The sequence below is a fragment of the Toxotes jaculatrix genome, chromosome 21 (assembly GCF_017976425.1).
Source record: "Toxotes jaculatrix isolate fToxJac2 chromosome 21, fToxJac2.pri, whole genome shotgun sequence".
Taxonomy (NCBI): Eukaryota; Metazoa; Chordata; class Actinopteri; family Toxotidae; genus Toxotes; species Toxotes jaculatrix.
The window spans coordinates 18,148,805-18,170,405 of NC_054414.1; the positions used below are offsets into that span (position 1 = coordinate 18,148,805).

The 21,601-nt window shown below is 41.2% G+C and overlaps 2 protein-coding genes across 2 annotated transcripts in view; one reads left to right on the forward strand and one right to left on the reverse strand.

Moving 5' to 3' along the window:
• Nucleotides 1-626: 626 nt before the first annotated feature.
• On the reverse strand, nucleotides 627-7,602 carry pdk2a (pyruvate dehydrogenase kinase 2a). Its single transcript, XM_041067240.1, has 11 exons — nucleotides 7,382-7,602; nucleotides 6,525-6,666; nucleotides 5,895-5,966; nucleotides 5,533-5,717; nucleotides 4,908-4,997; nucleotides 4,662-4,739; nucleotides 4,161-4,237; nucleotides 3,969-4,067; nucleotides 2,734-2,844; nucleotides 2,245-2,358; nucleotides 627-2,050 (listed from the first exon to the last, which is right to left on the reverse strand). The coding sequence occupies exons 1-11, from the start codon at nucleotides 7,497-7,499 to the stop codon at nucleotides 1,907-1,909; spliced, it is 1,230 nt and encodes a 409-aa protein (XP_040923174.1). The 5' UTR covers nucleotides 7,500-7,602; the 3' UTR covers nucleotides 627-1,906.
• A 6,335-nt stretch (nucleotides 7,603-13,937) lies between these two features.
• tbkbp1 (TBK1 binding protein 1) overlaps nucleotides 13,938-21,601 on the forward strand; it is a 46,076-nt gene continuing 38,412 nt past the window's right edge. Inside the window, 2 exon segments of the mRNA XM_041029501.1 lie at nucleotides 13,938-14,106; nucleotides 14,109-14,229. Coding sequence (XP_040885435.1) covers nucleotides 13,938-14,106; nucleotides 14,109-14,229 — 290 coding nt within the window.

A 21,601-nucleotide genomic window follows, 5' to 3' on the forward strand; every position in this document is an offset into this window, starting at 1 on the left:
AGGACAGTTAGATTAAAGTCTGATGCTTGGAGCAGGAACATGCTTTTTTTTCTTATTATCAGGAAGGAATGTGCTGGGTTACCTTTCACTGCTGCCATCCCTAATCTATAAAATGTATGCTGTTCCTCTCCTTGTAAATTGAAAATACATGACACAAAAGGGCAAAAGAATCCAGCTATTATTAGAGCTCCCTTCTGGCTCTTACCCTTTAGCAGCATGAGTCTCACATGCCTCTGATCTCAAACAACCACAAGACCCTGACTCGGACTGTATGTTTCCCCGTGATGACCTCTGTCTTACTGGGCTCGGATCCACCTGGTCATTTGCTGGCATAATAGTGACGTAACTCTGCGTACCCACAAGCAGAGGAACAGCAGCGGAGTGGAAACTTCTACTGACATAAATCTTCCTGCGTCTATGTACGCAGTACCATTTTTTTTTTGTGCCTGAGGGTCTGGTGCTGCAGGGTAGAGTTTCTGAACTTGATCTTGTCACTACCTTGACAACAGATCCTGTAACACTGAGGTAAAAACTCGCTGCCACTGACTGATACAATCACCTTTGTGTACCTGAATCAGCTGCAGTCTAATCCTACACAGACAATCTCAAATAACACAAGAGGAGGATTTTGAACTGAAGCTGTTTGTTTTTAATTATCTGTATTGTATTTACAGTATTTACAATAATTTCAGTCACAAAAGTGTAGCTATAAAAATAAGCTTTAACACACTGTATGATTAAGATAAATATAATACAAAGAAAACTGTTCTTCTTAAACACATATGGACCCAGGGCATTTTGTCCTCATATGGCACAGTGTAATAAAGAGTCCGAGACCGGCCGTGCCTTATCGGATCAGAGACTGGTACCGAACTCAAACATGACATGAACTACCTTCTGGGGTTTAATAACACTGGCCTCCACTGAAATCTGTTAAAGCATTAAAACTCCAGACCAACCGGCTGTACAACATTGTATATTAGAGAACGTGGGCCCCACGGTGCTGTACTTTGTATCATACAATACTCTTTATCTCTGTAATTAATGCAAATGGATGCACAGAAGTGTGGATCACATTCAGGCTGGTCCAAAAGACTGATGTTAAGATAACACTGTATCTTACCAGTCAGTGAAAATACTATGATTAACGTTTTAAAGACTGAAATATCAAAAGCCCAAATAAACATCCATGCACAGAGCACAAAACCACTCAACTTCAAAGCCATACATTTGTTCAAATCTACAGACTCCACAGTGTTACAGTACTTAAAATTTAACAACGTGCAACAAGAGTATTAGTTTAAATAGTTCAAGTAATTTCAATGAAAGGAGCCTTTGGGTGAAGTTGCTACTATAAGGCTTGGGTGACAGGGTCTGGTTCTTTTACAGTCGTTCAACAACAGGTTCCCTGTCTAACTGAATATCTCTTTATGTCCCTCTTCGAACATCTGCTGCAAAACCTTATTGCATGTGTAATGTCTGAAACTGGAAAACCCAAACCCTCCTCTGTTACTCTTGATAGGTCCACTCATATTCACACTTTTCTTTTTTTACTCACAACATGCCGGGTGCTGCCTCTCTCTCTCCCTACCTACACGTGACTCTGGGCTTTGTGTCCACACACACTCCCTGTTGATGCTATGTTATTTTAGCAGCTTTGGAGCTGCATCTCCAAAGTCTCAGAGGTGAGTGACAAGTATTGTCTGTTAGTAGCTGTTTTCTATTTGTCTATTTTCTTATGATGAACCCAGAAGGACAACAGGGACTGAAAACAACATGAACATGCTACTGCTAAAATCAGACTGTACCCATGTGCCTTAGCAGATGATGACACGGGAATATGAAGGCAGATATTCTGGAGGCTTCGTGGTACTTAGGTTTGAAACACCTGACCAGGGGGACATTTTCACTTGGCCACCTTATAGTTGCTCAGATCTAAGGGCTCTTTACTGGGAATGCACCAGTCGTCAGCCTCTTGGCTCACTTTGTAGTTCTTCAGAGCAGTTTTGTTGTACACCGGCAGCCTCTCGATGGAGTCTGTGGACAGCGCCTGGAAGGACAAGAAGACAAGATGTAATTACAAATGGCCCGTCTTACCTGAACTGACTCCACAGGTCTGCAGAGTTTGGTTAGTGTTTAACAAAGGCATGGCATAAGCCAATTTTCTCTCTGTTATGTGCTGCTGACTTTCAAACTCTTGGCATCTTGTCACAGTTTCATGCATGATCACCACGTCTGGCTCACTTTCAAGTAGATGACAGCGTCTGTGCCGTAGCCCTCCATGGTGTAGAGCTGCAGGTCCCCCTGGAAGTACTTGGCGTAGAGACGAGAGATGGGCAGACCGTAGCCGAAGCCAGCCTGCACAACGAGCGAGAGGAGATCAAGGGTTTAAGAAGGCTTTGTTCTCTGTCACACTGCAAGCAGCGGCACTTTTCCATGGAACAAACAGGTCTTTTTTTAAAGTTTGCTTTGTGCATTGCAGATCACTTATTTTTTAAAGAAAACAATGATGCCAGGATTTCAATCTTTAAATAGCAAAGAATATAAATAAGAGGCTAAATGAGCATTTAGATGCTTATAGGCTGTGCAGAAGTTTAACCAAACGGCAAATGGTGCAATTAACAGTGTTTCCACGCCTGCTAAGAAAACCTACATTTGTTTTTCAATATATGTAGGAGTGTGAACGAGTTATTAATGAAATCCCGGCACCCCGGAGCTTGTATCTCCACTTACCAGTGGAGGCCGTGTGTGCTCTCCTATCTGTGGAGCAGGAGCAGTGGAGTACATGTAGCTGAAAAGATTCTCAATCCTGCGGAACGGGACACCACCACCCCTGTCACTCACCTACAGGAAGGGACAGAAATAGAGGGGTGAGACAGAGACAGACAGAGAGAATGATGTGAGGTCTTCATACAGTGCTGAGCATGAAAAGGTAGAAGTGATGCCAGCAGACAAGTGCCTGCCTGTCATGAACAGTTGGCCTCAACTTAAGGTTGGAAACTAAGTGGCTTTCTTTTTGTTTACTCCTGTGATAGCCCTGTGCTTGTCAAAGGCTGCTGCTGGTAGAGCAGGTACATCAGAGAAAACAGACAGATAGAACATTTGTATCGTAAAGAGACTGCAAACTAAATGAATGTTTTACCTCATTTTAACCGCAGCTAGCTGCAAACACGACACTGACACTTTGTAACGGTGAACAAAATCACGAACAGGGGCTTCGTTTAAGCTGTGAACAGCCAAAACCAAAACAATGAGCTCAAAGATGTTAAAATGGGCTAAACTAAAGGGAAGTGTGGCCTGGTGACAATCATCTTCACTGCAAGCGACGGAAACCAGGGGCATTGAGGCAAGGTTTAAAGTCTCTATGAATATGAAGGCACACAGCCCATACAGCTAATCTTATCAGACCTCATTAGCTTTGCTTGCCAGTAGGCACTGTGCTTAACAGAGAGTGAAGTCATTACATAACAGGTTTAGAGAAACATTTGGGTCGCGACAACAGAAAAAAAGAAGGGTGGTACGTTTAGCTTTAAAAGCCAATGCATACTACATAATGAACTGATTTAAAACTGAACTGATCTGAACTTGTACAATAACATCACTGTAAAAGATTAACTTGGTGAAAACATTTTATCTTTACAGGCTTCATTAAACTTGTTAAACATGCGCTGGTTGACACAGAGCTCGCAATCACAACAACACACCCACATTCCTATTCACTCCTCCAGACAATTTTGAATCTTTAATCCACCTCCTATTAGTATGTGAACGTTATGGGAGTGAACTCCTGGAGGCAAACTGCACAAACACTGAAGACTGAACATGCAAGAACAAAGTCCACACCACAAAGACAAAGAGAGACAAAGAAAAGTTACTTAAGGACATATTTGCTGCGGCAGCCTTATGTAATAAGTTACCACAGCATTATCTGTCCATTTCATGCAGCCGTGCTATAATTTTTAACCCACCTTGATTGACATGTCCTCGCCTCCCAAAGACACCATGACCTGAATGGGTGGCAGGTTGTTGCTGTTCTCATGGGTCTCAATAGTGGCCCTCATAGCATTCTGCAGAAAGGAAAATATGAAATGTAAAAAAACTCATTTATTTTAAAGTGGTTTTTAAAATAATTTCAGATTTATTTGAGCATAATATCATACCTTAAAGAGCTCGAAGAGCATGTGATAAAGGTGAGAGGGCACGTATACAATGCCTATTGAATGGTTCTTCTTCTTGTCTGCACAGAGGGAAAACAAATAGCGTTTTTAATTTCATCCACTTCATTTAAAATTCATTATCCTCACCACTCTTAGATATTTTCCATCAGTGGCAATTATTCTGCTGTGCTCTGCCTCTACAGTGACTGAGGACGGAGACGAGAGGGTCTGTGTGTCAATATTGTCTGATGCAGTCAGCCAAGCCCCTTAAGCCATTACTTCAGCTTCAGTGCTATAATTAGAGGCCCATCAGGTCCATCTGGTTGAAAGCTAATTTACATCTGATCACTCGTACTGTATGTATACACAGAAGGCTTGGCTATATTTGTTCTTTATTTAAATCTCTTCAACAGACTACGAGGACTTTTGCCCTTTGGGATGTTGACATTAATAGTAAAACTGGGTTTGTATCTAACGTGCCAGATTAAATCAGTGTCGACTTACTGTTCATCTCTTGCAGTATCAGATCAGGGGAGCGGAGGTAGTACTGGTCACACAACATCTTGGCACTGTGGAAGGCATCTGGAAAAAAGCAGGGGGATGATAATGTCAGAATTACAATATAAAAGGGAGCAGAGTTTAAATAAAGGCTGTGTAACGCTGGTGTTTAAAGCAGTAATTAATACAACAAAAGGAGATTAGGAAACAGCTTTAGAACTTAAAACAGAGAAAATTCTTCTCAGTGTTTACCCTGGACTACATCTGCAACTTGACAGTGAGGGTCAATGCTCCCGATGGTGTTGGGGTGGACAGGGTTGGTCGTGCCATCAAAAATAAGAGCTGCAGAAAACAAAAAAACATTAAGTTTACAAGAACGTCATCTGTAAATAATGGAACATTAAAATATCAATTTAAATATTCATTTAATCTTTGTTCAACATGACTGATGATACTGCAGCTAGCAAATGTTTTGAAGAATTATTTGAGGGAGCAGATTTTCTTTTCCCTGTGGGTGTCAGAAACAGTGAGAGGAACCAGCATCACGGTGTGAACGCAAATCAAGGTTTTATGTTTAATCTAGCTTGGGGAAAATTTCAGATCTCTACCCGCTGTTTTTCAGACCAAGCATTATAAAACTGCAGCAAATGGATTTGTGTTAAGTCACAAAAATGAGACCGAGTATCTCTGTCTAACTGCATACTGACAATCCAGGAATAATGTGGGAGGGAAGGAAAGCATTTTATCTTTTCAGTTCTCAGCTGCAGCACATATTTTGACTTTAACCGACGAGATAATCTACACAGAGAATAATAAATATTATGTAAAGAATAACTCATAAAATTCTTCTTGAAATTGAACACTGCATGTTACTCACTATGCTGGTTGATGAGCATGCGGATAGAGATGCGGCTCATGTAGAAGCGGTCCAGGAAGTACTGGATGTTCTGGTTGGTTACTGGGTCCTGTGGGAAGGCCCCTTTGTATTCTATGATGCCCTGGGCCATGGTTGGCACTACATCGTTGTGCCTGTTTCTGATGGTAACTAATGCGTCAACAAACCTGGGGAGGGGGGACATGAAGACATCCAGCTGTCAGGACTTATGTTGTATCATAATCTAAGGTGGTTGTGAAAGCACGTTTCCACGTAGACACTGTGCAAAAGCTAAAAAAAATCTGATATAAAATATATCATTTAAAAATAGAATAGACAAAGAAGAACAAATGTTAGAAACTTACTCCCCCAGGACTTTGTGGTCATCAGGATTCTTGTCTAGAAATTCAAGGATCTCCATTAAACTCTGGATGTACCTGACAAAATCATAAATAAAAACATGTTGACGCACAGAAAAAATAATAAAGGAAATGCAAGGCAAACAGCCGAGTGAGAGCATAACCTGCAGGAATTTTATTGCATTTAAAAATGGCTGCTTTTTTAATCTGTGTGAGGATATATCTGTCATGGTGCATTTGACACAAAGGGAAGAAAAGCAGCCCATGCTGAAAACAAGGTCACGTGACATGTGACGAGAAACTAGGGTAAAGTTCACAGCTCACATCCCCCTCCCACCTCCCGCTCACACAGAGCTAGTTGGAGGGCGTACAACTTGGTCAAAGGCTGCTTTTGTAATTCAGAGCATGACGTTAACACAGTGGGAAAACAAACCGTCACAACTACATGGCAATAAACAAACGGCAGCTGTGGCTTTCAACGTCTCACTCATCAGATGTGGTTTTAATGGAGGCAGAAATCCAAATTTCACTATTTCACTCTTGTTTTTCGAAGCAAAACCGAAGCCACAGTGAAGATGTTTGATAAACATGGGCCATAAAACATGAACATGAATGCATTTTCCTGGTTTGACTCACCAGCTCTGCACCATTTGCACCGATGGGGTGGTGAGCAGTTTGTCAGGCAAGAGGTTAATTTCCTTCATAATGTTGGAAAGTCTTACAGGGAGTTCCTGTCTCAAGAAGACAAAAGATGTCTTCTCACAGGCGTTGATGGAACCTGAGTCAACACAGAGAGACAATTGATTAGAGCTGAAGCCATTTATTGATAAGCTGATTGGCAGAAAATGAACTGATGAATCATATATTTAAGTAAACATGCTAAAGAATCCTCTGGTTTTCTGTCTCATATGACAGTGAACTGAATATATTTGGGTTCTGGGAAACTGTAAAGAGCAGTTTTAACACTGTTCTGATATTTTATAGACTGAATGGAGAATAAGTTCATTTAAACCCGAATCAGGAAAGTAATCACAGATGACAGTAATCAAAAATATCAGATTAAAATGGATATTTGCATTATTTTGAAGCATTTTTTCCTCTGTAGACAGTATCACTATTTTTTTTAAGTATGTTTACTTATAATGAGGAATCCCTCTGCACAATGTGCATGACAGCTGATTTACAAGCTGCTGAAAGACTTTTACTTTAAATTACAAGCTGGAAGATGAAATTCAGTGTGTCCTTCACAGGGCCCAGGGAGTGCAGCCTGAGCTCGCTACAGATCTGATGCAACTCTCTGCCGTATGAGCGCAGTGCTGCCACAGCCAAACCCTCCACTGAGCAGAACCGTGCACATTTGCACGGTTAATTTTAACAGTTTTACGAATATGCATCGCATCTGTGATCAGACTCACACCGCCGCCTCCGTCCACTTCCACGTAGCTGCCTTCTTATAGCACAGATCACGCATCTGGGCGCAGATCGATACTCACCGAAATCGAGAAACTGCTTCATGGAGAGCGGTGAGGGGGAGAATTTAGAGAAATGCTCGATATGTTTGGGGACGCTGGCCAAGGCGGCATTTTTCATTATAAACCGAACGAACTTCATTATTGCTGTGGAGGGTTCCGGGTCTTCTCTCCGTGACCACACCGTCCGATCCCAGGCTACAACCACCTCCAACTGTTCGAACCGTGGGATGAAAACAGGGAAGGCTACCGCTGAAAGCCCACCGAGCTCCAGCCAATAACAGGGCGGGAAATTTTTTATTTACGTTCGCGCTTAGCCAATAGAAATCACCGGGGGGCGGGTCAAGCTAAGTTTGTGTGCTCCCAGTCTGGAATGTCCTTTTGGGGCCAGTTGTGTTTTTCCTTGGTTTTGTGAAAGGTGATTTAAGGTGATCACTTACCAAACGAACAACTACCCAGATAAACCAATGTGCTTATTACATACCTCCATACATCGCTTTGTTATAGCCCTTTAGGAGGTATTTCAAGGGGGCAGCCAGGAGCATACATCAACAAAAACTGGACATTTTATTGACAACAAAACAGCAAAAATGTATTCTTTATTGTAAATGTATTTACAATACAAGCAGTTAATCTTCTAAATTAATTGTGGCAGAGTTTAAAAAAAAAAAAAAAAAAGAGTATTTGGGTTTTTTTTTTTAGAACAGTAGAAAATTTAAAGATTTTTGAGATGTAGAACATTAAAAAGTGAGTTTATGTCTGCATGTCATATTTATCATCGTCTACATCTGTGACCTTTGAGCACAACTGCAGTTCGTTTTCATCATAAATGTTACCTCCATTATCGTCTGCTCTCACACATTTTAACCTTTTCATCCAGAGGCATCAACCTGGGAAAACACTGTCTGCACCTGCAGGTGTGTGTGGCTCAGCAAGCATTGTTTTACCTGCTTTATGTGGGTTTGAGAGTGCATCCATGTTGGCAATTCATCCGCAGCAAACCAGCATTTTTGAGAACAGTTTCCAGAGTGGAAGCGTGAAAACACTGGCCTTGTGTTTTACTGTTTGCACAAATTTGTGTCAAAGGGTTTCACAAGCTGCACAGCACAAGACACCCTCTGTCCTTACAGCCTCGATTTGGATGAACTTTCTGTTGCCTCTGACCCAGTCTGTGACCACAAAGCACAGCTATGGTCATTAACCTGTATTCATGTGGACTTTATCAGCTGACTTTGAGACCATAAATCAGCACTTTGAAACAACAGTGCAGCACTGCAGGAATCAGTGTTTGCTTAAACATAAGAGGTAGTATTTATGACCAGTGATCAAATTATTATTTTATGCTTGTTAAGATGAATGATAAGAGAAAAATACAACACAAGTTTGCATGTAATGTAGCTGTCTTCCTATTGTTTAGGCATTTTAATCTGGCTGGAGACAGTATGAACGGTCATGGTCATTATCACATGTAAACTGTAGTTTCAGATTTAACACTGCTTGATTTAGAGGATATGTTGAACATAAGCTTCCCCATGCAGTTAGTTTTATTATTATATTATTAACAGGAACACGATGCAGTTTGAAGTTTCTTATAAACTCAGTGGAATTCCATCCGTCTCCATCCTCATCTGGATGATAACACAGTCGGACACCCTCCGCTCCTTGTTTACTTCCTCCTCCCCTGATGGACAGACGTTCACCCTCTGTGAATGATGCCCCGGAAGCTTGCCACCAATGGTTTTGAATAGAAATGCCTTTGTCAGGGAACACAGTGTCCTGGTCAAATCTCCCATTACATAAGCGACGGCTGTGTCAGTACAGTTGGGATTGTCCTTATAAAGCCAGCCTGACCTGCCTCTCCATCAAAACATTACTTTACACATTTTGCAGTCGCATGTGGGAAGAAGAAAAGCTTCAAAGTAATGTTGCAGTGAAATGTCAGAAATTTGCACCACAAAACACCACGGCTCATTTCAGCTTCGCCTGCTCACAGCAGATAATAAGCTGATCTCTGCAAGACAATAACAAAACAAGTATTAGTCATATTGTTGTCAAATGACATTTGTTTGGCTTCTTAGCGTTTGTTGAACTACATCAGCTACATTCACGCTCTAACAGGATTTAATCTGGTTTCATCTCAAGGTATTTTGACCTTAAATTAACAGAACAAACTGTCTGCTTAAAACCAAAATGCCACCATCTTTTCTTTTTTTTTACAAACCAGGTTTTTAAGTTTTGCTGGCAGTGTTGTCTGGATCTAAATACCTTTGAGTCCACAAAAGAAGTTGTCGCCTGTCATGCAACACTTTCAAATCTGCCAGTCACAGCAAAATATGTTGTCCTTCAGGCAGATGCGTCCCTCAGAAGAGAGCAATGGAATCCAAAAACCTATCAGTCACCTGAAGGATCTCCTGCTAGGATAGAAAAGGCTTTGGTCAGCAGTGGATTTATTACCCGTGGAAATTATTTGTGTTCGACCACAGGAAATTGAGGGCAGTACAGTGAAAAACATGGCTCCTCTGCACTTTTAAAACATACTTTTATCAGTTAATTTCATATTTGCTTAGAGGGTCCTCTTTCTCACTGCTGTTTACTCAACATTTATATGAAAAGTAGGATTTATGATGGTCACATGTTCACCAGTGTTGTTAAATTTCCTTATTCTAAGCTTCCCGACATCCAGCATGAGGAGTGCCATTTCTCCAAAGTGCTTTGTAAAACCAGATAAAACTTGATTTGTGCTTCATTTTATTCTATTCAAAAAGACATTTCTATGCTTTAAAGCGGGAACCTGTGAAATCTATTGGGTGCATGCACTGCACTTCCTACAGATCCCATGGGAATCAGATAGTCATTCAAGTGTTACTGAAGCAAAGTACTTAAATAAACTTTTTGAGGCATTTTAGATACAAGTATGTCCATTTTATTCTACTGTCTGATTTAGAGGAAAATATTTGATGGCTTTAGTTACTAGTTGCTTCGCAGATTAAGGTTTTAAAACATATGAAGACGTGCAATCAGTTCCACATTAGCCAATAACAACATTAAAATACTACTTACACATTAGTGCACAGGTGACAGCAGGTAACAATCTGTCTCAGCACAGATAATAATCTTATTAAGTGGGCAGAGGTAACTGATCCACACGAACAGTTTCCTTATCAGTGACATGATAAAATTCAGAGTTTCCATTATCAGTTACGTTCATTAAGGGACATTTGCCGGCTTTTGCACCACAGTCGTCTCTGGCCTCATTTTACTTTACACAGAAGTGTTTCCTGGGAGTTCCAGCAGTGTGGTACACAGACTGTAAATGTGGGAAAAAGAGAGCACTGGCATTGGATCAATACCCAATACACTGGTTTTTCAACAAGTTTGACTCAACAGTGCAGGCCCAACCAACCCCCACCTCTTTATCTTATCTTATCTTATCTTATTTTATCTTGTGCCTTAATTACAATTTCTCTTTATAATAGCAGAGTAAATGTACTTTTGATAGTGCCAGTGCATTTTGTCAAAACTACTATAAAGATTTTCCCTTGTCGTTATGGCTTTAATGGCAGTTTATCAGTTGCTAATGAAGAGTGGCAACACAAACATTATTTATGAATCTTTGACAGATTAACTTCAGGCTGTTGTTCTGTATAAACTGGCCCTGGAGGCACATCTAGTGGAGAGTGCCTAAGTGGTCAGGGGTGCAGGGGGGTAGTTGTTGGCTAGCCCCAGTACTTTTCCGCTCTCCATCAGCCTACATTCCTGCCAGTAGTCAGCTCCTATTCCCCACTGTCAACAGCAGGGCATAACAGGCATAGATGTTGCATTCTGTCAGTGCCATATTGGTTCAAGAGCGAGCCGACGGACAACAACAACTCCAGTGGAAATTTCCTCTCGCTCCAGGCCAGGGGGAGCTGTTGATGGCCCATTTGGCAGAACTGAGGTCAGTTCAGTTAAAAACTGCATTTAAATGCCAGCGACTCACTTCACAGGCTGCGATGTAGGAAAAGATTCGCCTTGATTAACGTTTAAAGTCAAATCCACTTCTTACTGAACTCCATTCCTTATTATTACATGCTCCTGCCTTAAATCATTTAATAATTAATCAAGCCCATTGCATTTTTACAATTTGTCTGACCAGTGTAATCACCACAACATTCACACTGTGTGAAGTTCCTATTCATGAAACAGTGGATGATGGCAGTGGCACGTGAATACAGATTAGAGAAGACATCCTGCTAATCAAGCATATGAATAGAGCTTTTACTTGGTCATTATAATCATTTTGAAAGGAACTGTTCACAGTGAACAGTGAAAAAAGTACAAGGGGAAAAATAATCAAGGAGAGAAAACTTAGGTGCCTCAAGTAAGCAATCTTCCAAAGGTCATGCCACCAAAAATTACGTTTAACATTTACATTAGCCATTAAATCAGCCATCCACGTTAGTGTTTGTGAGGATCTCGGTGAGTATTTACTGATGAGCAGTACCTGGGATTTAAAGTTTGTGTTTAAATTTACATGTGATTTAGTTTATTTTTCAAATTAATTTAAATTTGCTTAAAGCTACTTTCACTCGTGGAATAAATTGTGAATCCCTCACTGACAGGCTGGTTCTGTGCCACATTTCTTTTACAGCAGACATCATGTGCTGCCTAAAGGCTCAGCAACAGTGTTTTCTTTTTCTTCTGCCCACTGTTTGCTGGATTGGTTTCAGTCCTCTGAAACTGAGAACGAGAACAAATAAACAGCAGTGAAGACAATGAATGAATCTGTGAATTAAATTCAAGAGAAAAAATTTTTAAAATGCCTATTATGTGTAGGGTATGTTATGTAAGAAACACCCACAAGTATGTTATTTATTTGATGAAGTATTCAGCCAGGGAGAAGGTGAAGGATGTGAGCTCTGCCCCGCAAGGAAAATTATCATAATATCCCTGAAATCAGGAGCACACTCAGAGTCCTGGTTCTGGAGAACCAGCATTTTGTAACATATAATGTAATAATATAAAAGCACAATAACGACAATATAGTAGTAATATAGTCTTGTTGTAAAAGACGGAGGAGACACTTTTTGAGCACATTGTCCTGGGAGGCTCACATCTTTAGATTTTGTTCCTGATTTCAGTAACGACAGCATTTCTTACACAGGCGTGGTGTGTGGAGCAGCACAGTCCTTCAGTGCATCTAAAGATTCAGTATTTCAGATGGAGCTTTGTGCAGACAATCTGGAAGATGATAGCCATTAAGTAACATATTGCATGAGTAGACTGCTTTATGATGTGCACATAAAAGTGTCTATGACCAAGCTTCATATTCTGCACTCAGAATATCATCTACTTCCATTAGGCTCCAATAGAGTCTATGTTGGTTAAAAGAATATTTTATGCCTCCATCAATCAAGCTCTAAGCAGAGAAATCTCATATTGGCTGCTGCAGTATGTGAAACAGGAGGCAGAGTCCACTGTGGAATACGATGCATGACAACACACGTGTCCCAGCTGCAGTGGACTGAATGTAATGTGGAAGTGTACTACATATGGACACACGTCTGTCCCATTCTTGTGATCAGGATCTATCAGGAATGATTTGAGGGAATTTCTTCAATTGCCTCAAACATTCACTTGGACTCAAGGATGAACTGATTAGACTTTGGTCGTCAAAGGTCAAAGATCAAGGTCACTGTCATTTCACCAAACACATTTTTTATAACTCAAGAACCCATTATTCACTAATTTTGATCAAATAAACACTTAATACCTTTTTTTAATTCTTCCAAAGTCTTCACCACATAAATGATACGAGGAGAGACATGGATTTAAACTGCATCTTGACTGGTTGGTGGAGGCGTACAACAGGAGGAGGAAATTCTAGTTTCCTGTGAGGATTTATTCAGCTTCACTCCAGTTAGGGAATGAAACTGGGACCCTATCTGAACAACAGCATGTGTGAAACACTTGTGAAATATATTTTGTTTGTCAGATATCCACATGTACTTATTGCATGTAAATTTACATCATATATGAAATGTCTAAAACCCACTGTGCAGTATGTTTTCTTTTAAAATTCATTACAAATGCATTTTTACATGTGATGAAATATTCATTCATATGAGGGTCAAGGCTGTAAAAGACAGAGGAGTGAAATATGGATCTGTGTTAAACACTGTGTTTCCAGTCCCTGACACTCTCTTCTTTATGTAGTTTGGACACTTTGCCAGTTCTAGCCACAAACAGAAATTTTTCTTCACAGTCTGAAAAACAGAAGGTGTGAAGAGTTTTCACATCTAGAGGATATAGCCATTGTTTGAGCCATGTGGCTTTAAATGTAAGCTGTTGAATTGTTTGCATGCTTAAGATATAAATACACTTCAGCCTGGTTATTTTCTGCTTTCATCTCATTCCCTCTCCTCCTCAGAAACTCTGGGAGGACATGAGGTGTCTGGGCCAGGCTTTAATTTGAATTCCTCGGGGGACAAATATCTCAGTAAGAATATTACAAAACGTGAATCTTTGCTTCAAGTTGCTGGGAGATTTGTTGCCTTGGCTCTCCCTCTGAAATGCAGGGTGACTCAGGCAGGAGACATAGATGTTCTCGTTAAAAGGAGAGACTGACGCTCCTATTCCCGCGACATCATCATCCCACACTAGTGGAGCTCCACGGTGTGCGATGTGATGATGCTCAGTCCTGCACAGTAGCAGCTACAGGAGGCGTGCTTGTCCCTGCCACAGGAGCTCAGGAGGAGGACCGGAGCGGCGGCCAGCAGGCTCTTACCGGGCACTGGACACACCGTGAAAAGAGAGCGCTTTTTTGGGGGTGCCCTGCCCCCGCCTCCCACCCTCCCGAGCGATGGCATCTACGGATCGATCAGCGGGAGCGCGTGAGTTATCTCCTTTATACAATCCGTGCGGTGTCTTTCATGTGACGGGTACAATGTGAGCTGAAGATACGGAGCAAACTGGATGTCTAACAGCGTAGCGCATCACAGCCATGTTTTAATAATCGCTCCAGCAGAGCACAACCTCGTTTAGAAATTGGGCCAAACACGGAGATGTATCATAAATAAATTAAAAAAAAAAAAAACATAATCTGTTGTGTTTATTTATCGTACGCGCAATTTGTTTGCAGTGACCACAGCTGATGAATACAAACGCGTGTGCGCGGCGCTTTGGCAACATCAGCATCACACAGAGCGATGCCCTGGCCGCAGGCAACCTTCAACTTCAGCTCTGTGCTGATGGAAAGCGGTCAGCAGAAGTAGCCTACATTTGTCGGCGGGTAGTTGTTCTCTGGCCTGCTTTTATCACTGCATATTAATATCCAAGTGACTTATAAAAAAAAGCCTCAGTGCAGCCTGCTATAAAGACACCACAGCTGAACTTGCCCTGTTTATTCTTCCCTCGGAATATCAGCTGAATGTGTGACACCATCGCAGTAGTAGTAAATAGAAATATAAAAACACACGTTTCTGCGCAGCAAAAACTTAATACCATGTAAGAATATTTAGGAATTTTAGGCTCACAGGCTGCTGTACAATTTCGAGGAGTATTTCAGGCTTGGAAGTGCAAACACTGTACATCAGGCTAAGTATACACAAATACATGAGGCACAGACACTGCTTGCCCTTTCCTCTTACAATAGATGTGGATGTAACTGCACTGAATATCTGCTGGAGTCAGACTGTTAGAGGAAGCTCACAGCTGAGCTCAGCTCAGCTCAGCTACAGCTCCCCATCCTGAATGTCGCTTGATTGTAACAGTATTCCCAGAAATAGTGTCTGATCTGAAAAAATGTCATTATGAGCATCTGTGCGTTGCTCTGAGGAAGTGTCAGCATGCTAAAAATTATAACGCTACGAAGATGATGTTAACCTGGAACAATGTTCACCATGTTCACCATCTCAGTCTGAGCCACATTTCATGACAAGCCAATCGAATCGGGAATCACTAACATCTTCAGGGTACATCATCTGAGAACCATGACAATCCATGATGTAGCTGTGGAGATATTTTACATGTTTGAGCTGCTGGTGGTGCTAGGACACGTCAGGGGATCATAAAAGCATTAGGATTCATCCTCTGGGGACTATGAATATTTGTACCATATCATGGCAATCCATCCCATATTTGTCAGGTTCTTTATAGTATGGACATTGCTTTCTCTAGCATCATGATGCTAGCTTGGCTGAAAACATACAGTCTAAAAGAACATGCTTATTGGTCTGTCAGAACATTTCTGGCTTGTAAATACAAACACTGTACATCAGGCTAAGAACTGTTGAATACAAGAGTAGAGGAGCATGTAAAACACTGCTTGCCACGTGCTTTGAGCTGAACTGAATATCATGATGCAGACGTTTCAGATTATATTGTAGTGGTGAGTCTCTAATCCCACCTTGATACCTAACACAGAGGTGTTTGGGGTTTTTTTGTATGAACTGAGGCTTTAAGCCGGCCTGTTATTCTCCTCAGAGAAAGTCTGGAGTGGATTAAAGCTGGACAGCGACGTGGTGCTGAAATGCAGCCGGGTTTATCCTCACTGGTCTCACAGAGGCAGGGGGAAATGTGGAGGAAGGATAACTTTTAACAATGCAGAGGAAAGCCTATACAGTAAAAAAAAAAATGAATAGTTACTCATGCTATTGGCATTGGGATCTCTGATCCAAGTCATTATTTCACATGCTCAGACAGGCCTGATGATTAGCTCCATGCCAAAGTCTGTCAGTCACTGTCGGTGCCTCTGCAGGGGCCTATGAGAGGGGTCAGTAGGTTACATTAACAGCTCCTTATTTTTTGCTTTTGCTTATTTTTCACCCATTTGCAGAGGCGGATCTTACTGGTCTCAGACTTCAGCTGATTACCACCACTTCATTTAAAGAATTCAGCCCACCCTTCTCGTCCGTTCCCAGTGGGTTCTGTTCCACGGAGCTAATTTAAGGAAGTGAATCTTGGCTTTAGCCTACGTGCTAATCACCAATCACGTATCTGCTGCGCTGCTGCGCTGTCTCTCAGGGGTCTGGGTTTGTTTTGCTGTTTTTCTGCCCTCGTTAATCATGTTTTTTTATTTACCCCCCCCCCCCAACATTTATAAATGGGACTGAAGCGAGCTCCTCCATGCTTGAAGCCGTTGTATAATGTACTTTGTTATGTGCTGATGAGGGCTGTTGATGCTGTTTTTCTGAAACATGATGCGCTGTGAAGTGAGGTTGGAGGATGTCAGCGATTTTGCTTTTCAAATCATTAGATTTCTACCAAGGACACCGTCTCAATCCAACACAAGGCATGTTATATAAAGGTGTTTTGTTTTGTTTGATGGCATTAAAGCGCTTTACAGGCGAAAGTATCACAGTTCCAACAGGTTGGGTTTAGAGCCATGACTCATAATAGGAGACACACCCTTCAAGTGTTTGTTTTGTTTGTGGAGTACATTTGAATGTTTTTTGGAGCTGCATTTTGCCAGCTGACCTTGAGGAGGGGTTGCTCTTGAGTAACTCCTGCAATGTGTGTGTGTGTGTGTGTGTGTAATTGTGTGTGTGTGTGTGTGGGGGGGGGGGGGGGGGGGGGGGGGGGTGTTACTGACGCAATCAGATTGAGAACATTGGCACTTTTGACTGAACAGAGGAAGTGTTTTTCTCTGCTGAATGAATTAACTCGCAGAAGCAAATAGGAATTACAGCTGAGTTCCTGTTGGCACGACTTGTTCAGTGTTCTAGATAAAGCTACACTGTAAAGCCTCAAAGTCATAAATTATATAATTTTATCATTCTAATCAAAACAATTTCATTTTTGAACTCTCATTCAAAAAGGGAGCATTTGCAAAGTGTTGCCTCTGTATTGCAAAATCAATAAAATCAGCAAATTATTGAATCTGTTTCAGCTTTTTGAGCCGCACATTTTTAAACTCGCAGATCCCTGAAATAATTCTTCTCCAAGTCGTACGTCAAATTCTGACAAGCATGTAAACAGAAATCAGTTTTCAGTGATCGTCATTGGAGGCATTCTTCTCTCAAATCACGACAGCAGTAATAATACACACAGGACGTCCTCGTTGTTAAAAGCAAACGTGTTGTTTTGCACATTCTAACTGATGCTGTCATTTCTGTTGTGAGGACTATCGAGTGAGATGAAGTGTATGTTCTCTGAGGCCTGGACGTGCACTCTGTTATTTCCCTCCCTGAACCTGACTGTCCTCATGGACTGAGTCTGAGATTCACAGCTGTCAACATGCTGAGAGTCAGGGGTGTTTCAGGAGCTGACAAGGTCTGGGGCTAAGCCCAGACCATCTGGGTCTGAGGTCAGGAGTTGTTCTGGGTGGTCCCTGCTGTTCGGCCTCTAACACCGCTGCCTAAATTTAGTTTAATTTTACTGCTTTGTGTAACCACTGCAGACGTTACATGACAGTAGACTGTTTCAATTCAATCAACTCCCTTTTTTCCACTTTGTCTAACCAACTCTGCAAATATCCTCCATCCTTTCATCTATGCCTGCAGGTCAAAACTGTGTATTACCTTTAACATGGCTACAGCCCCAGAAACCTGATGTTGACGATGCTGATGCTGAGAGCGACAGCAACACTGAGCGGAATACACTGTTCTCCCTACACAAAATACAATGGTCTTCATTTTCTTTAGCGAACACTGTCTCTTCAGAGGCAGTTCTGACATAATAATACACCGGAGCATTTAAAAATCCTCCCAAGATTGAAGTCAGTCAACAAATGAAAGACAGAGCATAATACCAATCTCTCATTTGTCACTGGCTTTCGAAAAAGGAGAAAAGGAAGCTGCCAAAGCAAATAGGCTGGATCTTTGTTCTGAAACCACGGCCGCTGCTTCACAGCTCTATGACTGAAGAGCTACTCGTGTTTAAGGGTTGATGTTTTTCAAACTGATTGAATCTGAAATCCCGCAGACGCCGTGTGATTTACTTCCTTTCTCAGCTGAGTTTAGCGTACGTCAGCTGCATCACGATGGCACAAACAGTGAGTACTTGTCTGTTTCCTTGATCATGATGTTTGCATGGTCTGGATCAGATGTTCTGGCACTGATGGTGTTAATGACTGTTCTCACCTGTGTCACAGGGAGATGGGTTTAGCATAAATGAATAACCTCTGACAAATCAGTACCGAATTAAGTGTTAAGTCGAAATAATTACGTAAAATTGATCTAAATGGAGATTAAGCAGGAGCCCAGAGGCCTGTTGATGAGAGAATAAGGAAAGTGTTTATTTAATCAAACACTTGAAGACTTTTCAATCTGGGCTTCACTGTTCTTTAGCTTTTGCCTGCACATCAGTTGACTCTAATCAAAAATTGTTTATGTAGAATTCTCCCTTTCACATTACATGTAGTTCTATGATCAATTATTAATATAAAAACACTGATTAGCGCAAGTAGCTTTAAAGTTATTAAATCATCCTGTTCCCTCCTTATTGAAGTGAAATATTCAAACTTAAAACTCCATATTTTTTATTACAGCACCAGTCAATTAAATGGAAATGTTCTACATGTCATTTTTAGCTGTAGTGCTATATATTGCTATGAAATTACTTTTATATTATCATTTATATATGATTCAAAATAGTGACATTCCCCTCGGCCTCAGCAGTACTTTGTGTCCTGTGCTGTTTGCAAATGCAAGATGCCAAAACTATGATGGTGAACATAGTAAACATTAGCATGTTAGCACTGTCATTATGTTTCTAAGTCTTGTTCACACACGCCCCAGGATTCAGCCCAGCATATTTAGCATCTGGTGTCTCCACTAAGATTTAAAATAAAGTTTTGTGTGTTTGAACAGTGTTTGGCAGCACAGCCTGAGCTTTTACTCACTGACCCACTGGCTGGCTGCTGTTGAGCTTGTTTTTAAAGTAATTACATTTATACAGGAATATAAGTTTAGTCTGACTTTAAAAGTTTGATTTTAGCATCACAGCAATGTAATGCCATCTTCAGTAAATTTTACAGTAAATTTATCTCACCCTGAAGTTGCATTAATAACTTTCTCTGTTCACTCTGCACCTTGATGATGCTGTAGTTTCCACTGAGCACCTGAGCGCCCGGCTCAGACGTGAGAATATGAGGTCATTTATCTCACTCTGCAGTATCATCACCGGTGGGCAACACACATTAGACCAAATACACACACACACACACATACACACTGAGGAAGTGTCCTGCCTAGAAACAGCACTGACATCATTCACAGATAGCTAATTTATGCAAAACCTATTCCATTTTCCTCCAATGTCTTTGCCACTTTTTCATACTCATGTTCTATGTTTCCTGCCTCTGGGTCTGCTCTCTCCGTGAATCTACACACTTATGCTTTGATAATGTTCATATACATAAATATGGACATTTATGTAAGCTACTTACACACTGAATCACTAAATGAAGAGAGAGCAGAGGTTCTGCTGGCTGATGGAATATTCATAGACGGCTTTTAAGGGTCACAAGAGGTGAAGGAAGGGGGGGAGAGAGAGGGAGAGAGAGAAAAAAGAGGGAATGATGCACTGCTATGCTCTCATTTTCAAATGTAGTGTACATCAGATTTTTCCAATGAGGCCTGGCCAGACTATATCAGCTGTTTTGTTCCATAAGTCCATGCAGCAGGTTTCTGAGTGGGACAAACAATCATCATTCTGGGTGAAAACAGGATAAAGTCCATTTGCAAAAGATAACTGGTGACTAAGATTGGTGACTGGTGTTAATTATTTTTTATTATTATATATCAGCTTGAATCCTGTTGCTCTGGTTTTTTAATTTTTTTGTGGAAAGGGGAAAGCTAAAGGAAAGTTTCAGTTTGCTGATATAATATAATACCACGATCAAATAGGTTTTAAACAAAGCCCCATGTTTGCTTGGAAGAGAAAATAAAGGCAAACTGTAAAGTTATTACCAAAACTGTTAATTGTGCCTACCTGTAGTTTTACATTTTGTGTACAGATGTGACAGAGGTGTTAGTCTGCTCATCCAACTCTTGGTAAGAGAACAAACAAGTGTGTTTCCTAAAAATTTTATTACTGTGGGAAATCTGATTTTTAAAAAAACAACTGCAAAATGAAAAAAACATTGTCCTTCAGTTCAAAGAAAATGTGGATTTTTCTCTTATGCTCATTCTTTACAACAATCAGCCTTTAGTTCTGAATGACCTTTTCTCTCTTTATTTTATTACTTTTTTTATATAACTGTGGTGTAATATCTGTGGGCCAAAGCAGTGACCACTGATTCTCTCTTTTCTCCTGCTTCTGAAAAAGCCATGGGCGGCCCACCTGCACCAAGGCTCTCCTCTCCATCAGAGTTTTGGCTTTAGATGACTCACTTTACCATATTCTTTCAGGGAAGAAAGCCTCACCTCTTTCCGAACTCTGCTTTGCTGCTCTCAAAAGCAACAAACTCACACCTCCCACGACCCCATCCCGGCTGTTTTCATTGTTCAAGAGCAACCCCACTGACTGCACCAAACACCACCACGTCTTTGCACAGCAGTACAGCAGGACTGATGTGAAATGTGGTTTGTTTGGTATGGAACCTTGAACATTGTGTGATAACTGTAGGGTGACATAACAGGGTTGTAGTTGTGTAGCTGTTGTTGTTAAAGGACACCTGGTTGCTAAGGAGACTGAAGGAATGTGATGTAACTTCAGTGTAATGTGACCACGCACTGTCTCTGCCCTGTCAATGCACGGTGCCGACCGTGGACGGATAATGTAGAGTAATATGCATAGTACGTCTATGTTCCTGTGTGTGTGTTTGGAAGCAGAGCAGCTAAAAGTCTGTGTGTGAGTGTGTGAGTATGTGTGTGTGTGTGGGGAGGGGGGCTTATAGTAAAAAGAGACACTAGAAAGGACATCGTGTGTGACACTGGAGATATCCTGGTTTGAGAAAGAGGTAGAAAGTCCGCTTTGGGCCTGGAGTCTTCATCCTCACTGGGGATTCACATGATTCTTTTTGTGTCTCAGAGAAACCAGGTTACCCACTTGCTTGCCACTCGTTACTGGACTGCCTAAACTCCCTGCGGTGCACCTAAAAATAAACACTCACACTCTGAGAATGCCCCGCCACTGTTTTGTAAGAAAATGTCTTATTGTTGACATCTCAGAAAATGTTTGCTATTTTAATTCTGCTGCTGCTGTGACATTTTTCCTCTGCTGATATTTCACGAAATACACACACGGAAAAAAGGAGAGCAGAGTCGGGCATATTGACGACGCTGTCACATCTCTAACAACCAACAAACTGTCATCAGATTG

Bases quoted from the DNA above. Each gene is read 5' to 3' on its own strand.
- pdk2a (XM_041067240.1), bottom strand. From the start codon at position 7,499: ATGAAGTTCGTTCGGTTTATAATGAAAAATGCCGCCTTGGCCAGCGTC. The intron at 4,998-5,532 runs GTGAGTAACATG...TGTTTTCTGCAG, and splicing joins CATGCTCATCAACCAGCATA to CTCTTATTTTTGATGGCACG. The intron at 4,068-4,160 runs GTATGATATTAT...TCCTTTCTGCAG, and splicing joins TGCTCTTCGAGCTCTTTAAG to AATGCTATGAGGGCCACTAT.